The sequence below is a fragment of the Sus scrofa genome, chromosome 2, assembly GCF_054392235.1.
Source record: "Sus scrofa isolate SSC_HxYL_T2T_F1_AM1 chromosome 2, Sscrofa_HxYL_maternal_Yorkshire_Landrace_v2.0, whole genome shotgun sequence".
Lineage (NCBI taxonomy): Eukaryota > Metazoa > Chordata > Mammalia > Artiodactyla > Suidae > Sus > Sus scrofa.
Window position 1 is genome coordinate 102275470 of NC_139384.1, and position 20397 is coordinate 102295866.

Consider the following 20397-nt stretch of genomic DNA (forward strand, 5'->3'; position numbering starts at 1 on the left):
AGGTAATGACTTAATGCCTTTACTTTTCCCTTTAGCATTATCACATATGCTTGTTTCTGTAAACAAATGGTTTAGTTTTGCATATTTTTGAACTTCAGGTAGAATCATACTGTTTGTATTGTGCCTTGCTTTTTTTTTTTTTTTTTTTTGTTCAGCATTATGTTTGTGAGATGTATCCATGTTAATGCATGTAGCTGTATGTCTTCATTTTTGCTGCTCTGTGGTATTACAGTATATGACTGTGCAACGTCTTATTTATCAGTTCTCCTGCCAGTGGACATTTGGGTTATATTCAGTGTTTTTGCTATTATAAGCAATGTTTCTATGAATATTCTTGAACTTATTTGTGGTAGATGTTTGCAAGTTTCTATAGGGTGTTTTTCCAGGAGTAAAGTGCTGAGTCATAGGATATACGTACCATCAAATTTATTAGAAAATGCCAATTATTTTCCAAAGTGGTTGTACCAGTTTGTACTCCCACCAGCAATGTGAGAGGTCCTGTACACCACATCTTCTCCAGCATTTGATATTATCGGACTTTGAAATTTTTGCCAATCTGGTGGGTATAAAATGTTATCTCTTGTGATTTAATTTTCATTTTCTTGGCTATATTTCCCTGGGTATCTTTTCATATATTTATGGCTTTTCTTTTGTAAAGTTTCTGTTCATGTCGATTGCCTGTTTCTAAAAATTTAAAAATTGATTCCTGGAGTTCCCGTTGTGGCACAGTGGTTAACGAATCCGACTAGGAACCATGAGGTTGCGGGTTCGGTCCCTGCCCTTGCTCAGTGGATTAACGATCCGGCATTGCCGTGAGCTGTGGTGTAGGTTGCAGACACGGCTCGGATCCCATGTTGCTGTGGCTCTGGCGTAGGCTGATGGCTACGGCTCCGATTCAACCCCTAGCCTGGGAATCTCCATATGCCGTGGGAACGGCCCAAGAAATAGAAAAAAAAAAAAATTGATTTCTTCTCTTTTGCATATTGATTCATAGGAGGTTTTTTTTTTTTTTTTTTTTTTTTAATGTCCTGGTTATTACTCCCTTGACAATTAATATACTGCAAATATCCACTCCCAGTTTGTGGCTTATCTTTACCCTATGGCTTTTTTTTGATGAACAGAGTTCTTCATTTTGTTGATTTTCCTTTATGGTTTAAACCTTTTTTGTCTTAAGAAATCTTGACCTATCCTAAAGTCAGAAAGATATCTTATGGTGTTTTCTAAATGTTTTATAGTTTTGTCTCTTGTAATTATATGTTTAAACCATCTGGAATTGATCTACCATGGATTGTCTGAGGTAGGGAACCAAGTATATTTTTTTTTCCCATATGAATACCCAATTGTCCAAGTGAAAAAACTACCTTTTCCCTACTGCTCTGCCTTGTTGCTTCCGTCAAATATGAAGCATATATATGTGGATGTATTTCTGGTCTTTTTGCCTGTCCTTTCCAATACCACACTCCCTGAATATTTTAACTTTATTATAAGTCTTCATTTATAAATAGTTTTAAAAGAAATTTGTACACTGTTTTCCTCTCAAATTTAAAGACACCTTTTACTTTGTCAGAATCAAGTATCAGAAGTTATCTAGTTGATCATTTTTAACCTTCTGTATCACTTTTATTTCATTCTATCCAATACATGTTAGAATATGGAGTCTAGTATAGACTCCATATTATAATAAAAGAAGTATAAATATCCAGATTTGGGTTGTCATTGAACAGTATACATAGGATAGATTATTAATTGAAAATGACATATTATTATAGAAGTCTCAATTTATCGTGTAGGAATTTGTAAAGATCAAATACGTGCACAAACACTTCCGATTTCTTAGTTATAAATAGTAGGACTTTAAAATCTCTTTTTAGGTTATGTCTCTCTGAATGACAGTTTCTTATGTGAATGAAAATATGTGCTTGGATTGTGTTTAATTAAAGAAAGTTTTGTTTGCTATGGGGTCAGGACATTCCAAGCTGTTTTGTCAGGCAGAAGTAAATTAAAGGAACTAAATATTGAAGTTAAACCTACATTTATCATTGCGAATGGATATCGTTGCAAACAGCCTTCTGAATATGTAAATAAATTTAAATTTGCAAACTTTTAATATTAGGATGTTTGTACCAAAGTTTCTGGTAATCATTCTTCCATTAAAGATTTGCATTATTTCATGAGACAATATGACATGCTCTTGTAGGTCTTAGGATGGAAGTCTTAAAAGTAAATTATAGATAGGAAATGTCATTTTGGGAAATTAGATGCTGATTAAAACTGCAAATTAATATAAGTTCAGTTGAATCAATTTTCTCAGCTTCTTTCTATTTCCTTTTTATTTTTTCTACCATTGCTAAGTTTGTTGACATTCAAAATTTTTACTGTAGGTTAAGAATGATAGTTATATATTCCAAGATTTACCTTCATTTACCCTTCTCAAGCATTTAAATTTATATGTATGAGGTAATTACAAAATTGAGGCATGAGTACTATGTCCCAACTGGCTCCCTGTCTCCATACAGAAGACAGAAAAGAGCAAATAAACATAGCTGAATCTGGCGTTATTTTCTTTATACTGAGGAGTCCATATTTTAAAGCTATGATATTATTATAGATTGTAAGTTTTTTCAGGGAGGTGACAGTAATAGTTAATTGTTACAAATCTATTATTATTTGAAGTGAAGGGGGATAATAAATAAAAACATTGAGATAGTGATGAAGATAATACCAACAGGCCACATGATGGTATGAGACAGGTGCATTCAGTTTGGAAATTTTTTAGTAAAGCGGCCCTTCCAAGTGGACAGATGAATGTTTGACCCTAAAACAATACATTTCAAGGTGACAAAATCTGAGATTCAAACTAGGCCCAGAGCCTCAATATTTAGTTTTGTCTTGAAAGTTTTTAATGCCTTAATCTAAATGATTGAGGGAGGTGCTTGATTGGGTATCATAAAGAAGAAAAGAGGTAAAAAGAGTGACTCTTACTAATGTAAATATTTAGAGTATTTGGAAATAACCCAATTTACTTTCCTTTAGTTGCTTGCGGCCAGCCCCCTGTTGTAGAAAATGCCAAGACCTTTGGAAAGATGAAACCTCGTTATGAAATCAACTCCCTGATTAGATATCACTGCAAAGATGGTTTCATTCAACGCCACCCTCCAACTATCCGTTGCCTAGGAAATGGAAGATGGGCTATGCCCAAAATTACCTGCCTGAACCGTAAGTGGTCCTTTAGAAAGAATGGACAACCGTGCTATAACAACCACTAGACACCCTCATTTTACGGCTATGGTATTGGTAGTTTAGGGTATGGAGCAAGTAATATTGTTGTGTTTTCTTTCTTTCTTTCTTTCCTTCCATGTAGCATCCGCATACCAAAGGACTTATTCTAAGAAATACTTTAAAAATTCCTCATCAGCAAAGGACAATTCAATAAACACATCCAAACATGATCACCGTTGGAGTCGGAGGTGGCAAGAGTCAAGGCGCTGATCCCTAAAAATGGCGAACATGTGTTTTCATCATTTCAGCCAAAGTCCTAACTTCCTGTGCCTTTCCTATCACCTCGAGAAGTATTATCAGTTGGTTTGGATTTTTGGATCACCGTCCAGTCACTTTGGGTTGCTGTGCTCCCAAAACATTTTAAGTGAAAGTATTGGCATTCAAAAACAAAGAAAACAAAAATGAAAGCACATGAGGGCAGACAGTAACCATTTCCAGCCTATCTAATGTCTTTAGTTTTCTATTTGCCTCCAGTGCAGACCATTTTATAATGTATAACCAGCCTCCTGTACTATTTAAAAAGCTCCATTTCAGCACCAATGGCAATGTAAATAAGATGATTTAATGTTGATTTTAATCCTGTATATAAAATAAAAAGTCACACTGAGTTCCGGCATATTTAATGATGATTATGGAGCCTTAGAGGTCTTTAATCATTGGTTCGGCTGCTTTTTTCGTAGTTTGTTTAGGCTGGAAATGGTTTCATTTGCTCTTTGTCAGCAGGACTTAGGATGGCTTTTCCTGGACAACTAACAAACACACAGTTTAGTAGGTCTCTGCACCGTCTCCAACATAGGCGCAGTTGGCTTCCACGTGATGCCGAAGCCTGGCTAATGGGATCCCAATGGAACTAAAGACTGCAATGTGGAACTCTTTTTTGCTGCATTCCTTTTTCTTCACTTACAAGAAAGGCCTGGATGGAGGACTTTTCTATGACCAGGAGCATTTTTTTAGGGGTCAAAGTGCTAATTATTAACTCAACCAGGTCTCCTTTTTAATGGCTTTCGTAACACTAACTTGCAGGATTACAGAACAACACGTTTCCAATGGATATAGACCTAGGGCTCGGGAGGGAAGGGGATTGTTAAAACAACAACACACATTCAAAGAAAGAAATTTTGTATATATAACCATTTTAATCTTTTATAAAGTTTTGAATGTTCATGTATGAATGCTGCAGCTGTGAAGCATACATAAATAAATGAAGTAAGCCATACTGATTTAATTTATTGGATGTTATTTTCCCCAAACCTGCAAATTGACCTAGTATGCTAGTTATTTTTCAGTGTTAGCCTTTATACTCCCTCACACAGTTTGGAACCATATAATCTAGATACTTTGTCCCTGATTAAACAATGTGGTGGATAGAATACATCAAGTGTTTATGATAAAAAGAGTGGAAAAGTGTATAGCTTTCAGCAATTGGTGTTTGCCCATTCTAAGCAAGGTGCTTATATACATAAATAGTGTGGGCATTTCTTCCTATTAGGTGGAGTGTATGTTTTGAAATTTCTCCCTATCTCTTCCTACTCTGTTTTTGCCCTTTAATTTGAATAAAGTGACTGCTGAAGATGACTTTGAATCATTATCCACTTAATTTAATGTTTAAAGAAAAGCCTGTAATGGAAAGAAAGCATTTAGGAGTCTTTCCCTAATTTTCGTTAGAACGATACTAAGAAGAGAAGACAACAAATAAAATGCTGATAGAAAAAGAGCAGACCCAATGTGGATTCTCTTTCATGAAACTTTTTTGGACTTAGAAGGAACTGCAGTGGCTACAATCATACACAATGTCTTTAGTCAAGTTCCTTTGGTTGTTGAATTAAACGTGATTCACCTTTAGGGGTTCTAGAGCACAGAACAACTCTGTGTCTACCTGTTAGGTTTTCATTTTTCCTCTTTTTCATTACAATTAACGTAATGCATTCCTGTATTTATATTATAACATGTATAGTGTAAAATGTGAATGACTGTTTTTTTTTTTTTTTTTGTGAATGAAAATCTAAAATCTTTGTAACTTTTTATATACCTGCTTTTGTTTCACCAAAGAAACCTAAACTCCTTCTTTTACTATACTGTGACTGGTCTGGTTATTTACAACTTTAAATCCTGATGTGCACCAGCGTTTCTCCATCCTAGTTCTAGCATGGAAGTACAAGCTGCTGCCTTGGATGAAATAATTCTGTGGCTAGCAGAGAAGTGATTATCAGTGTCCCTGCGAAAGTTGAGATAGTAATTCTGATGATGTTTACATCTACATACTTACGGCTTAATCTCAAATACGAGAGAAACATGCAATAGGAAAAGTGATAGCTCACAGTTACAGAATTCTCCCTATGAACCAGGCCAAGTGTTTCATGTACATCATCTCCATATAAACCTAAGAGAGAGGCTATTACTTTCTGATTGATGAAGAATCAACTATAGAAAATTCAAGTCATTTGTCCCGAGTCACATAGTTTGTAGTGGATGCAGGCGATCTCCAGGATGCAGGATGCCTATATATACATATATAAAATATCATGTTCCCAATTATTATATACTTAGGAGGTTAATTTACTGGCTAGAAGCTCATATCTAAAAAATGATCAGAAGATATCAAAAACACCAAGTTCCTATCCATCCAGATACTCATCCATCCCTTTATTTTCATTTGTTCACTATTACTTAATACTCACTATGTATCAGGCACTATAATAGGCCCTGGAGATTCAGCAGTCAATACACTAGACAGATCTCTGTCAATATAAAATTTTTATACTGGAAGCATCCTATGGGAGTTATTTTCCAGCACATTTGATTCAATATCTTTATTGGTAATTTGGAAGAACAAATCCATTATATATCCTGCAGTTGTATAGAAGATATCACAAAGCAAAGGTGAGTGGAAAATTATTTTGAGATTTCTTTCTTGGAATGTCAAAAATATATGGGAAGTCGGGCATGAATAGATGCAAAAGAGATTCTTTTCCTTGCTGAGATTTTTCCTTTCATTGTGTGATCTGTCTTATCTTTATCCAGAGCTGTAAACAAATAACCCAAGGGAGTATATAAGAATTTGTATTACTTACACCTGTGTACCCTTATTTGATGTTTATAAATCATCAAATAAATTCTGATTGATCTAGGTGCAAATAATGAAGTCTATAGGATGTTCCATTATCCACAATTTTGGAACCATGAAAAGTTAAAGGAGACTTGGCACTACTCAAAGTCAGCCAGAGATGCTTTCCTAGTAAATTCTAAAGGATAGGTTGCATTTCAGGGGAAGAACATGCCCCTACCATAGGAGGCTGTATACAAAGGGGTGGTCTTCTGGGAGTGGCTGAAATGGAAAAGAGCTGTGAGAGATTGTATAGAGAGGAATACATCATTTTAATGTGAAAGCAAGTAGAACTTTGCTGATCTTAGGTGAAATTTCAGTACTGCACAGGAAATAGGAAATGGATTAGTCTTGAGCTAATAGTCCAGAAGTCACATATCATGCAAAATAAAATTATAGAATTTGAAAATGGACAGAAAAAATATAATAGTTTACAAAAAAGTTCAGAGTTGATTTTGTGCATGGCCTGTCCGTGAGTGTCTCCCAAGAAAAGAATCTCCGAGAGAAAATAAATTTTAGGTAAAAGCAAAATAGTTTTTTATCAAGTGGCTAAAGACTTATTGATGACCTCAGCATTTTTAATGTGTTTCTTTTTACGTTTCTCAGTATTACAAATGCAGTGAAGTGGTTTTTGAAGAAAAAGGCAGGCAGTAATGTTTTGTACTATTTGCGCATCTTTTTTTTTTTTTTTTTTTATTGTGCTGCAATTCCCATTTGCTAAACAAAACAGAATTCACCCAAATGACTCTTTTCTAAAACAAGTCTATATAGAGTGTTTATAAAAGTCTTTGAATGAGTCATTCATGATTGTATAATCTTTTCTCATTATTACTCATTTCTGTATGTTTGGATCCCAGCTGGACAAGAAAGAGCAAATGCCAAACAAGAACAAGAATGGTTTTTGTTGAGATGTTTACAGAATAAGCAAAACTTGGGTTTTAATAGGAATTTAATTCAGAATTCTGTATGAGTCCATCAGATGATCCCTGCTTAAGATGAAAAGGTGATTGCCTTAAGGCAATAATTAAGCCTTAAATCATTTTTGATAGTGTTTAAAATAAAATTTTAAACTATATGCCTATCATATTTTAAGTTGTCAACCAAAATATATTTTATCATAAAAGATAACAATTGTAAAGTATTTCATTTTGGCATTTTAAAAATATTTTCATTCCTAAATAAACATATGACACCACTCTTAAATATATTCATTGAGCTCTAAATGTCATACTTGTTTGATTTCCACTAACATCCATCTAAAAAAAAAAACTGAAGAAAAATACTCTTTTAACAGAAATTTTATGTTTTTCTTTTCTCATTTTTGGACTTGTATTTTTGTTTCAGTTTCCCCATGGGATAATTTCCAAATATTATGCATTTATATGCTTGAAAGTCTTATACTGATTAAGCTAGCAACATATATACATCAAAATTTGTACTTTCAAGTTGAAAATTGTTTTTCCTATAAATATGAACATAGAGGTGTAAAGTTAAAATCTTCTCCTGGCTTTGCTCAGTGGTTTAGGGATCTGGTGTTGCTGTGAGCTGTAGTGTACGTCGAAGATGTGGCTCGGGTCTGGCATTGATGTGGCTGTGGCATAGGCTGGCAGCTGTAGCTAGGATTTGACCCCTAGCCTGGGACCCTCCATATGCCACGGGTGCGGTCCTAAAAAAAAAAAAAATTCCGATTACCTTTTAGTTGACAGTGAAGTCGTTCTTAAATTTTTTTGATAAACACCTGACTTTTTTGGATTTGATTTGTACACTGTCTTCAGAATCATTCATTTTGATTTGTCCTTTTGTTTGCGCACAGTTTTTACATCTCTTGTCAATGTATCCTAAGGCTCAGGATGGATGAAAGTAGTTCGATGTGGTGGTTGGGTTTTGTAAAGTGGAAGTCTAAAGCCTTTGGTTTTCAAAACTTCTTCCCTGAAACGACAGCATTAGTGTCACCTAGGAACTTGTAAGAAATGCAAATCCTCAGACCCTACCTTACTGAAATGGAAATTTGGGGAATGAGGAGAGCAATCTGGGTTTTTCACAAGCACTCCAGATGATTCTGAAGAATTCTCAAGCTTATGTGAACTGGTGTAAAGAAAATGCAAAAGTAAATCCAGTAACTTTCACCACAGGCATCTTCTTAGATGAATTTTATAGGAGAGAGGCCAAATAAAAGTTGAAGTTCTGGACATTGCCTCTTTTGTGTGCTCATGTACCACCCTGGAAAGTCTTGGGTACTCCCAGGGTAAGCAACCCTGATTTGGAGACCACTGCTTTAAGATCTACTGTCCTTAAAGTGTTTTTAGATTTTTTAGTACATTATCTGTGTTTATGAATATGTTGATGTTTATTTTCCAAATTTCGAATGGGTCTCTGGTTATACAAGAAAAAAGTAAGAAAAGCTTTCTCTACAGTGAAAACTGAATCAAGCAGTATGGTTAAAAACAATCATTTCTTAAAGGACAGTCCTGAAACAAAATTTGAACTGAAAGAATTAAGTCAAATTTGAACACTGAGAAATTGGGGCAGAAAAGATATAACTTCCCAGCAATAGCTAGCCAAAGGGAACTCGGATTCAGTGGGGAGACCTATGTGGGAGAATCCTTTAGAGTGAATTGGTCTCTAAATCACTGCAGTTCCTAAGTCAGATCACCCTCTCCAATGCCGTTAGCCAGACTGAACTCATCATTCATTCATAATATATATGGAGACTTAACCATGTGCCAGGCACTATGCTAGATATTGGGGATGCTATTATAATAAACAATGTAGGCCAAGTCCCCATCCTTCTTGGAATTTACTGTCCAATGGGAAAGATTATCAATGGCACAAAAGCAGGAAGTGATCTGATTTCTCAAACTTGTGCTAAAGCCTCTATTCTTGGCATCTCTTTGCTCTGCTTTCCATCTTCACCTGATTTCAGTCACAATCAGGAGCCTTAACTCATTCCTACATTGTAATTTACCATGTCTCTTTCTTTTGTGTGAAGGGTATATATCCAGCTGGTTGGATTTCGAAGGTACATTAAGTTCTATATGTCCCAAATTGAACTAATCTACCACTTCCACTAATCATCTACACATTTTTTTTTTTTTTTTTAACTAGGAGTCTAAGTGTCATCCTGGACTCCTAATTTAATGCCCTAATTCAATCAAGCACTAAATTCTATCCATTCTACCTCCAAAATTTTCTCACATCTGTCATCTCTATCCCAACAGTCCTCAGTATCTCACATAGTATTACTGTCTCTAGATAGATCGCTTTGAAATTAATCTTTTAAACTACTACAGTTTAAAATTTGTACATTCTTTCAAAGGTACTAATCAGAGCTTGGCATTCTACAGCTCAAAATTCTTCAGAAGCTCTTGCTTACAAAATAAAAGTTTTACATGCCTAGCAAAATGCTTTGGGGGGGACACAACTATTCTAGATGTTACATACTTGAGAATGGAAGAATTGATTTAGAAATGTTAAGTAAATCAATGTAATTAAATTTAATTAATTTAAGTTTTAATCAATTAAATTTGAGTTTTAGTTTTTGTCTTCTAATTAGATCAGTTTGGCTTTCTATGCAGTTGAAGATTAGAAGTCAGGCTCCCCTTGTAGCAATTGTGTACAAGGTAAAAATGGAAGACCAGAAATATTCTCTGATTTAATGACATTTAGGTTTACCCTTGTATTCTCCGCCCTTCTCCTGCTTCATGCCCTTGGAGATTGACTGTATAGTCTATTCCTCTTGGATTCAGCCATGAGGAGCAATGTAGGAGATCAGAACAGCTGGAAAGGAGAGTGACTTCATTGCGTGTGTCCCCTTGGTTCCCTCCACATCCTATGGAATTGCCCCTGGCTGCCTTTCTCCCTATAGCAAAGCCATTAGCTCCTTTCAGGCACCCATCTCCACATAGCCCTCTCTGCCCCTGGTTCCCTAATGCTCTCTCACCTTGACCTTTCCAGATTGAGGTAGGAAGAGCTCTCCACTCTCCTGGCCCAGAGGTACTGCACTGTAAATTGTGATTTCCTTGGACTGCCCACCTGTGCAAATAACCTTTTGTTAAACTCTCTTCAACTTATCCAGTTTGATTTTGTCATCTCTTTATTGCTGGATTCCTGACTAAGTGTTTTTAGATCCATTTCTTCAGGAAAATTATGGAAATAACCCGTCTGTATCAATCACGGATGGGCATGCTCTATTACTGTCTGGAAGCAACCACATTGTTTCTCCTGGTTTCTTCCATAGTATCTTATTGTGGGTTTTTATAAGATTACATCTTTAGTCCTTCCTTAACCACTAAATGCTAAACATGTGATTGTTGCAATTGCCAGCCTTTTTTTTTTTTTTTTTTTTTTTTTTTTTTTTGGCATCAGCTATGCATAATCATACCCACACTGCAGACTGCTTGGTCCTGAGGCTGTGTTCTCTGGCTTGAATTTCCAAAATTAAATGTGATACTCCTCAGCTTGAAATCACAAGTTCAGTATTCAATGCTTGTCTTATTATAAGAAGCAAAGAAAAGAAGAGGTGACAAGTTGTATATGTACATGACTTTCTTGGAGACTAAAGGCCAATGTTTTTGAAACTTTATGATCACACATGCAGAAAGTGGGATGAGAAAGGAAGGGAGATTGTTTTTTCAAAGCTTCCAGACCACTTTGTTTCTCTGGATAGAGATACGACTCTCTCTTTCAGAAAAGCCTCCCCCACCCCTTTGTTTTTGGAGGAACCATTCCTGGGGGTTTGTAAGTTATGCAAATTTAAAACCAAACTCCTACTTTGGAATGAATTGGTAAAAGGAGGAGCTGAGTTGATCTGCACTAAAAAAGTAGATGTTATCTTCTCATACAAAATGTTCTATTGTTACAGTAAATTTTTACTTTAAGAAACATTCTGTTTATTTTCTCTACGCTCTTGATTCCAAGGAGTGGAAAATTATCGACAGAATTTTCTTGAAGAAGGAAGCTGGTTTCAGCAACCTGGTAGCAGATGTGCTGAAATGAAGAGAAACCTATACTGGTGACCCGTGGAGGGGCCTGTAAAGGGTATAAGTGGTTGATACTGTGCACAGTTTAAAGGGTTACTTAGCTGTGTTAGAAATCTTGACATTTTTCTCTGGTCCTCAGCATAGTTTTGTTAAGTTAGGGCTTAACTGAGCTTTTCAGAATTAAGGGCTGGGCCACGCCCTCCTGTGGGATGAGGGCAGATCAGTGGCCGTCTTAGTAAGTCAGGTACAAGTGACATGAGGTGACCTGGAGTCATAGGCCTGGTAGCAGAAGACTGGCTGGGTCAGAACAACAAGTAAGGTGGATTTATGGAAGAGGGCATGGTGCCAGGAACATTTGAGGAAAGGAGCCTGCTAACGTTAAAAATTGTTTTATCAAGGAACAAAAAGTGGTAGTCTTGGGAATATTGTTTAAGCACTACAGGAAGTGCAATTTCTTAAAACTAAACTTGGGGACATCTATTTACAGAGGCTGTCTTATAAAATCTTCATCGTCGGAGTTCCCTTTGTGGCTCAGCAGTTAACGAATCCGACTAGGATTCATGAGGTTGTGGGTTCAATCCCTGGCCTTGCTCAGTGAGTTAAGTATTCAGTGTTGCCATGAGCTGTGGTGTAGGTTGAAGACGGGGCTCAGATCTCGCTGTGGCTTTGGTGTAGACTAGCAGCTGTAGCTCCGATTCGATCCCTAGTCTGGGAACTTCTATTTGCCACAGATGAAGCCCTAAATAGCAAATAATGATAATAATAATAATAATAATATCTTCATTGTGTAATATGTGGCTATACTTAGTTTTAACATGGCATCTTTTCTCCTTAGGATGTGAGGTGAATTAACAGATTTTTTTTTTTATTTTGTATAAGGATATATAGAGCTACATGAGTAATTTGGAAATTAAAAATGAACAACATAAGCAAGGGGTAAAAAGTAACCCAGTAAAACAAATAGAAAAAACTGAGCTGAGTAAATCTGAAAGAGTGAGAATAATACAACAATGATAAAAGCAAGACCATGCTTTTTGGAAAAGGTCTTAAGAAGAAGACTTGCTGGTGCTTTAGAGGTTGTACTAATCTTGGTAGAGCCAAAACATGTTATTAAAAATCAGGAATTGGGATTTGATGCTGCTCTGATTATGAAGGCGCATAAAAGGAAAATACTAATTACAACCTTTAGTAGACAGCATGAGGGGAAATAGAAATACTACAAACATACATGCTAAAAAGACAAGACAAGTTCACCTGGAACACCAAGCAATATGTGAAGCTCACCACCAATGGACAAAGATCAGTTGCTTGGGACCTTCTGATTATATAAGAATGAAAAGCATTTAGAATGCTTTTTAATTAAATGAGGGCTTGATAACACAAAAATAATGGTCCTATCCATCCACAAAGGAGGACGCTCAGGATAGAGACTGGACCAAAGGGTGAGAGACGCTGAAGTTATTGAGCATGAATGGGATATGGTGCTGAAACTGGAAAATATGCCTCTGGGCTGAAAACAGTGTAGGCAATTCATGTTTGTTGAATCATTACTTGAATCATAATTCTATCTATTAGACACCATGAAAACCCTTTTTAGGTATTTGTTAAATTATGTCATTGCTCCTTTGCTGTTAATTTACTACCTAAATAATCCCTGCTCATTGTAAATGCGTGGGAAATTTTCAAAAAACACAAAGGGGAAAGTAAACATTTAAGAGAATATTTGCTTGAGGTCACTATGTTTTTATCCACATGGCCCCAAAGTGTGCTCAATAACTATGTGTCGAAGGTACTATTTATTGGGTGCCAGTCACTCTCATAGGTGAATCCCCATCTGTTTTCTTTCATGAGAACATAAGCTCTGTGAGCACAGGGACTCCTCTGTCTTGATCATCACCATGTCCCTAACACCTGCAATAGAGCCTGGCGTGCAGCAGGCACTCAATACACATGTGCTAAATGAATGCCTAAATCACCTCTGTTAATATTCACATCGATTTCATCGTCCTTCCTATTTACCAAGGGCAATACAGAGGCACAGGGAGAGTGCACCGAGAGCCCCAAATCTAGTGCATAAGCAGGATGTGCACCCAGAAAGGATCTTAGTGATGCATCTGGTTGTCTCTCCTTAGGTAGAGGGGGAGCCTGTTGAAACCATGGTCAGTGGGATGATGTTAACAATGCCATAGTGAAACTAGGACTGAAACTCCTTGTCTCCTTGCCTGAGATACCATCCAGAGCCTGTTCTGTTCCTTGAGCGGTTCTATTAATTAGCAGCATCAGAAGCTGAGAACAACAAAAGAAAAATGTGAAGCCATTGGTCTCTCTGTCTCTCACCATTCTTTGCTCCAGAAATATGCCATCTGCTGTTGTCTACGCCCTAAGTTAGTGGCTGAATGGTTTAGCAGGTGACAATTTAGACAGGCTGTTGGGATTTCTAGAAAATCTCATGAATGTTTAGAAAAATACAGCTGCAATTTATGTCTAGCTAAGCCTGCAGAGCCAGAGTGAATGTCAGCATCATTTCACGCTGAATGTCAGTCCATTGTGACTTTCACTCTTGGCTATTTCACCAAAGTAAATATTTGCTGTTAGAACAGAACTAGAGGTGGCTTTCCAGCAATATGTGAACAAATCTCCATGCAGCCATTTAACTTGATCCCCGAGACCAAGAAATTATTGCATGAAATTTGCAGATACAGCCGGTATTACAGCATTCATAGTAGTCACTGATACACTTTTATCACGTGTGCTGAGACTGTTTATGTAAGTATATGAGTCTGAATTTTTGAAGTGAATGTTGAGATTAAATAAAATATCTAACTTACCCAGCTTCTTGCTTCAAAGAAAATGTAGCAGAAAAAAAATATGGAAATAATGTACTCCAAATTTTCACAACCCTTAAACATTTATTTACATTTAGGCTACAAATGTAAAAGCATGCATTTATTTATCTGTGTACTCACTTTTACATTCATTCGGCAAATATTTTCTGAGCAGGAACTATACTCCAGGAACCATCCTAGTTAATTTCTTGGATTCATTTCAGATTTTATTACATTGTTCTGACAATAGCACAAGGCTTTCCTGGTTTTAGTAGTTGCTCCTGAAACATGAGAGTTTTCAGCTGTTCAGAAATGACCTGAGAACATCCTACACCTCTACTGACACCCTGAAGGCATATATGATCTGCCTCAGGATTAAAGATGTTTCAGAGTAAAGCAAGTTGTGTTGGCAACTAGAAATAGCCTGTGAGTTCAGAATGGGAAATAACTGTTTAGGGATAGGAAGGAATATTTGTACTCAAGCAATAAGTAGTTTATTCTGTGGTAAATAAGGATCCTTCTTCTTGAATATATTGCCTCAGATCCTTTTTTGTTTTTTCTTTTTTTGCCATGGTGTCTAGCAGCTTAATGTGGGATCTCAGTTCCCAGACCAGAGATTGAACAGTGAAAGCACCTAACCACTAGACCACCATGGAACTCCCTGCCTCAAATATTTCTTTAAAGTCATGTCTTCTGCCATATTGTAAGTAGATTTACAATGTTTTGGCTGAACCTTCTGTTCTTATGGCTCCCAGTTAATTGTTTGGGAGTTGGGAACTGAGTGCTTATGCTCCAAGTGGATGGGAGGGCCCCTTGCATATCCTGAATGCCACTGAAAGATCCTGAGTTGACCTTGAAGAGGATGCATTCATGAGGAGGAGTGATTGTCAGTCCATGAGAAATAGAGGCGGATGAGGTGCCTGAAATCCGAAGGTGTAAGATCAGGCCCCAGCAACTCCTTCTACCATCTAAGGGGCTTCTTGAGACTTGGTCCCTATGGGACTCAGTTTGTTCATGCAATGTCACTGGCTCCTAACTGGACCTAATTAGTGTTTAGGATCTGGGGATGTCGGATACACCATGAAGAGATAATTCTTAGGAATCACATTTTATGAATACATTTCTGTGGGGTTTTTGGTTTAGCTGAAAACTAAGGCAAAGCTTTTACCTTTTTTTTTTTTTTTCCTGGCGAGAAAGTGAAGTGACAGGTACCTACTCCATCCATTCAGTGCTCTCCATGGTTAGGGGGAGAAAAGCAGGGAAAGTTGAGTGGTCCTGGCACTGTGGGGGTGCAGGGGACAGACCAGACAGCAGTGTGATTGTTGAGACACCCAGAAAGATGACTTGAACCCCTCTAAGCATAGATAGAGGCAGAAGTCAGACTATTGTTGTTGTTTCCGCTGTTGCGATTCTCCCTGAGGCTGTTCCAGTGAAAAGGGCAGTTGATGAGGTAACTAGTAGCAGAAAAGTCCTTCTTATCATGAAGGCTTATTCCAAACCAATGAAAAAAGAGGTCTCTGTGTTAAAATAGGGAGAAAGAACCAGGAGCTGCCTGCTCAGCTCACTCTAGGCATCTGTGTTTTTTACAGCTTCTCCAACTGCTTCTGGTTTGCAGCCAAGGCTGGGAACTGTGTCTTAGAGTAGGGTTTCCCAACTCAAAAGCGCCTGCAGATCACCTGGGGATTTTGTTCAAATGCAGATTCTGCTTCAGAATGTCTGGAATGGGTCTGGGATTCTAACAAGCTCCCTGGTGATGCTGATGTTTCCGGAAGGTTAAACCCACTTTGAATATCAAGAGCTTGGAGCACGGGTTCTCATACATTAGCAGGCATCAAAATCTGCCAGAGTCCTTATTAAAACAGAGTATTGTGCCCAGCTCCCAGTTTCAATGCAGTAGATCCAAGATAGGGCCTGATCATTTCTAATAAGTTCACAGGCAGTGCAGCTCTGGACATGATTGTGCAGGGCAGTGGGTCTCGAACCCGACCACACCTGTCAGATTTATAAAGCGCACTTAGGCTGGACTCCTTCCCCGTCCCAGTTTCCCCTGCTCTTACAGAATCTGACCTAAAGCCCCCTGGGTGATCCTAACATGCCCTCATTTGAAAACTATCAACAGAAGTCTTCATGAGTCACATAAAGAGTTCAGATTTTATTCTTTAATACCATGCTTTAGTTGTCCCTGCTTTTAGAAATAATTTGTGACTGGCTATAAAGGTGTTTGAAAGCAGATCACTGATAAAATCCTGACAACTGAACTATATGCCTTTATCTCGAAAGGTGAGGTGAATGAATAATGCCTGAGGCAGACACTGTCTTCATTATCTTTTATTTCATATAAGAGAGACTCAGAAAGGTTAGCTAGACAACCCTTTAATTTCTGTAGAGAAATATATTAAAAGGTACACAAATTGGCTAATTTTGAAATCTACTCATGTCCAACTAGCTGGATAGTTTTGCTCTCACTTTCTATTAAAAGTCTCTTCTATTATGGGTTATGTGACAGAAACTAATTATTGGGCACCTGTAATTTGAAGTGACAGATAATTGAAACCTAGGTTCTGTAGGAATATCTGTGTAATGCATAATACATTATTAAACACGAATTATTTAAAACACAAGTCAAGCCAGCTGAAGTCTGTTCCAGCAATTGGTGGTTCATAATAAAATGGAAAGTATGGATAATTAGCATCGGTCCAAAAGAGCTCATTTCAAGTTAGTCTGCAGAAATTATTTTTTGTCATTTGATGTTAATTATGACATGCTAATATGTCTAATTTTATTTAGCCCATCTATATTCACCTCATGTACTCAGAATAAAAGGCAGAACAAAATTCTAAATCAAAGAAAGAATGAAAATGATCTATCCCACACTTCTCTTAATATTTAATCTTCTTTACTGAATTAATACTCTGAGGCTGCCAACACAAACCTTAGTGGAAATAGTCACCTTTTTTTTTTTTTTTTTTTGACCTTGCTCAGAGCATGTGGAAGTTCGTGGGCTAGGGATGGAACCCATGTCACAGCAGTGACAACACTGGATCCTTAACTACTAGACCACCAGGGAACTTGCAGAAATGGTGACTCCTTTTAAAAAATATAAAATTGGATTTTCAAATGGAATGTTATCTTATAAAATTTGATCACTTGATTTTTTTTTATCTAAATGGAAAAAAGTCTCATTAGAACAATAGGATTGTATCATCAGTGGTTTATGTATTACACACTATAATAAATATATAACATTTAAATAATAAAGTAATAAATACATATAAAATAAGTTGTCTAGCTCTAAGTATATTTATCAATATACATATTTTTTGCCTTTTGGGGGCCACACCCAAGGCAAATGGAAGTTCTAGGGGTCAAATTGGAACTGTAGCTGCTGGCCTATACCTCAGCTACAGCCAGAATAATGCCAGATCCTTAACCCACTGATCAAGGCCAGAAATTGAATCCGCATCCTCATGGATATTAGTCAGGTTGGTTATCGCTGAGCCACAAAGGGAACTTCTTATCGATATAATTTCTCTCCTGGTCTTTTCTTCTAAAATTGTCCATCTGAAGCCTTGGATCTTGCAGAGTATCACTTACAATGATGCTTGTACAAGAGTAGAAAAAAAGGTGCAGATTTTGAAAAGTATAGTCTAATATCTATTGGTGAATGCGCCACTGTGAATTTCAGAAAAGACTGCCGAGTTTTGCCGTGTGCATTTCTCCAGCACAAATAATGGCATACTGCTTTGAAAATAACAACTCTAACTCCCTTTGCAACTTGAGGCCTGGGTGGTAAAATCCACTTGTACATATATTTACACCTGTAGTAAATTTGTTTTCATTACAAAGAAAATTGGCTTTATAGATTTTTGGTCTTGTAGAAAACGAAATACTGTGCTCAGGGTTCTAAAGTCCCTACAGGTGTGTTAATAGTTAAGAGATGGGCGTTCTAGAGCTAGATTCCTGAGGTCAATTCCAGGCTTTCCCTCTTAATTGCCTGTAATATTTGACAAGTTACTTAACTACTCTGTGCCTTAGCTTTTTCATCTCATAAAATGGGGGCATTTATAGTGCCTACCTCATAAGGTTATTGTGTTATCAAATAAGCCATTGTATGAAAGTACTTACAAAAGGATCTGCAATGCAGCATATACTTTAGCATAAATGTGAATTTTTTTTGGTCTTTTTGTCTTTTCTAGGGCCACAGCCGTGGCATATGGAGGTTCCCAGGCTAGAGGTCTAATCAGAGCTACAGCTGCTGGCCTAAGCCACAGCAATGTGGGATATGAGCCGCGTATGCAGCCTACACCACAGCTCACAGCAACCCCAGATCCTTAACCCACTGAGCAAGGCCAGGGATCGAACCCACAACCTCATGGTTCCTAGTTGGATTCGTTTCCGCTCTGCCACAAGGGGAGCTCCAATAAATGTATGTTTTGAAGTCAATTACTTCTCAACACATCTAGAGCTGTTATTCTGCTCTACCACCATTTCTGCTTCTACTCCTAAAACTACCTACCATGTGGTCTCTAGGTATTCATTCTTACTGGGATACACAATCCATTCTCCACACAAAAGTCACGGTGAATTTTTTTTTTTTTTTTTTAAGGAAAGTTTGTGTCTTTATTGGCCGGCAGGCTACTCGATGGGGTTTATGAAGCCGGAGGAGTGGGTGGCCGTGCTTCTCCGGCTTGCAGGTGATGGAGAACTCGCTCAGGTGGTGGCCGATCTTCTCAGGCTTGACTTCCACCTGGTTGAAGGTCTGGCCCTTGTTGACACCCACAATGCTGCCCAACATGTCAGGCAGGATGATCATGTCACGCAGGTGTGTCTTCACCACCGGGGGCTTCTCCGTGGGAGGCACCTCCTTCTTGGCCTCGTGAAGGCGTTTCAACAGGGAGTGCCCCTCCCTCCGGAGGCTGTGCGCCAGCGGCCAACGCCACGTTCAGCTGCTTCGGCAACTCATAGGACGAGTCCAACAGCTGGTCGAGGTTCAGGCCACGGTAGGTGAACCTGAAGAAGGTCCACTTCTTCTCTCCCCCTTCTGCCTTCTTGTTGGGATGGGGGTGGGAGTGGGGCTTTGGAAAGCCAAGGTGAATTATTTTTTATAGAAATTTAATGTCACTCACCTGCTCAAAACTTTCCTAGATTTAAGGTAAGTTCATTCAGAATAAAATACCAAGCTTTTATCATGGCCCTCAAAACTTTTCATTCTCTGGCCCTTCCCTGCCATCCGAGACTCATTTTCTCGCTATGTTTTCTGTCTCGTTCTCATTCTCATCGCATGGCTGTTATATGTCATGTTTTCTATACCCATAATGTTGTTTCTCTAGCTTTCCACCCCTCATTTTTCAGGTTTCAGCTCAAATGTCCTCTAAAAAATTACTTTACTGATTATCACATCTAAACAGATGCACACTTTGTCCTTGGTCTCTAAGAAACATTTACTGTTTTATTTTTTACTTTACACTCTTCACCAGCTGAAAGTTTATGACTTATTTTGTTGTTTACTTGTTTCTTGCTGTCTCCTTTCCTAGCTCTCAGTGTTCATAACTGTTCCATATTGGAAACTCAGTGCTGATTTGTTGAATAAGTGGATGGTTTTCCATATTCTGAAAAATCAAAGAAGAGTGATTGAGGATGTTGGCTTGGAGAGGGCGAATTATCAGGGATTCAAGTGGAAAGGTGGTTTTTTGAGTTCCTTCACCTGTTCTTCTCTCTCAGGGATTGCTGTCTAGCACTGTTACCAGATATTTAAAAACCATTGTTTTAAATAGCTTATGATTTTTTTCAGTTATTTAAAACTGAAAAGTAAATCTGGTCCCCATTTCTCTATCTTGATGGCAACTAAACAATTGCACATATATGATTTTTGTGAGTCCAAATGGTTGTACTTTGTATGGACTTTTACAAATGGAGAACATCTTACATAAAGGCAATTCATACAGGCTATTCTGTACTTTTTTCCATTTGCCTCCAGGTCTTAACACCTAAGTCATTATGCTACCATCTTGAGATACTATGGGTAATGAAATTCTATGAATGCAAATTTAGAAGGGTCTAATAGCATTTCCTTAGTTTTTTCCCCTAGGGCTCATCTCTGTTATGCCATATCTGGTTGGTTGAAGATCCAGGATGGATCTTAGAGGAGGTGTTTCTAGGATACCCACAATCCACGACGTGACTGAGCCCTACATGGTGCTTTGAACAATGC

The 20397-nt window shown here is 37.6% G+C and overlaps 1 protein-coding gene across 6 annotated transcripts in view; it reads left to right on the forward strand.

Moving 5' to 3' along the window:
* Positions 1–4883, forward strand: part of VCAN (versican) — a 128851-nt gene extending 123968 nt beyond the window's left edge. For 5 of the 6 annotated variants that reach the window (XM_021081073.2, XM_085009692.1, XM_085009691.1 and 2 more), the window contains 2 exons: positions 3034–3216; positions 3362–4854. In XM_021081073.2, coding sequence (XP_020936732.2) covers positions 3034–3216; positions 3362–3489 — 311 coding nt within the window. In that variant the 3' untranslated portion in view covers positions 3490–4854. 6 annotated transcript variants of the gene reach the window in all.
* Positions 4884–20397: the final 15514 nt, after the last annotated feature.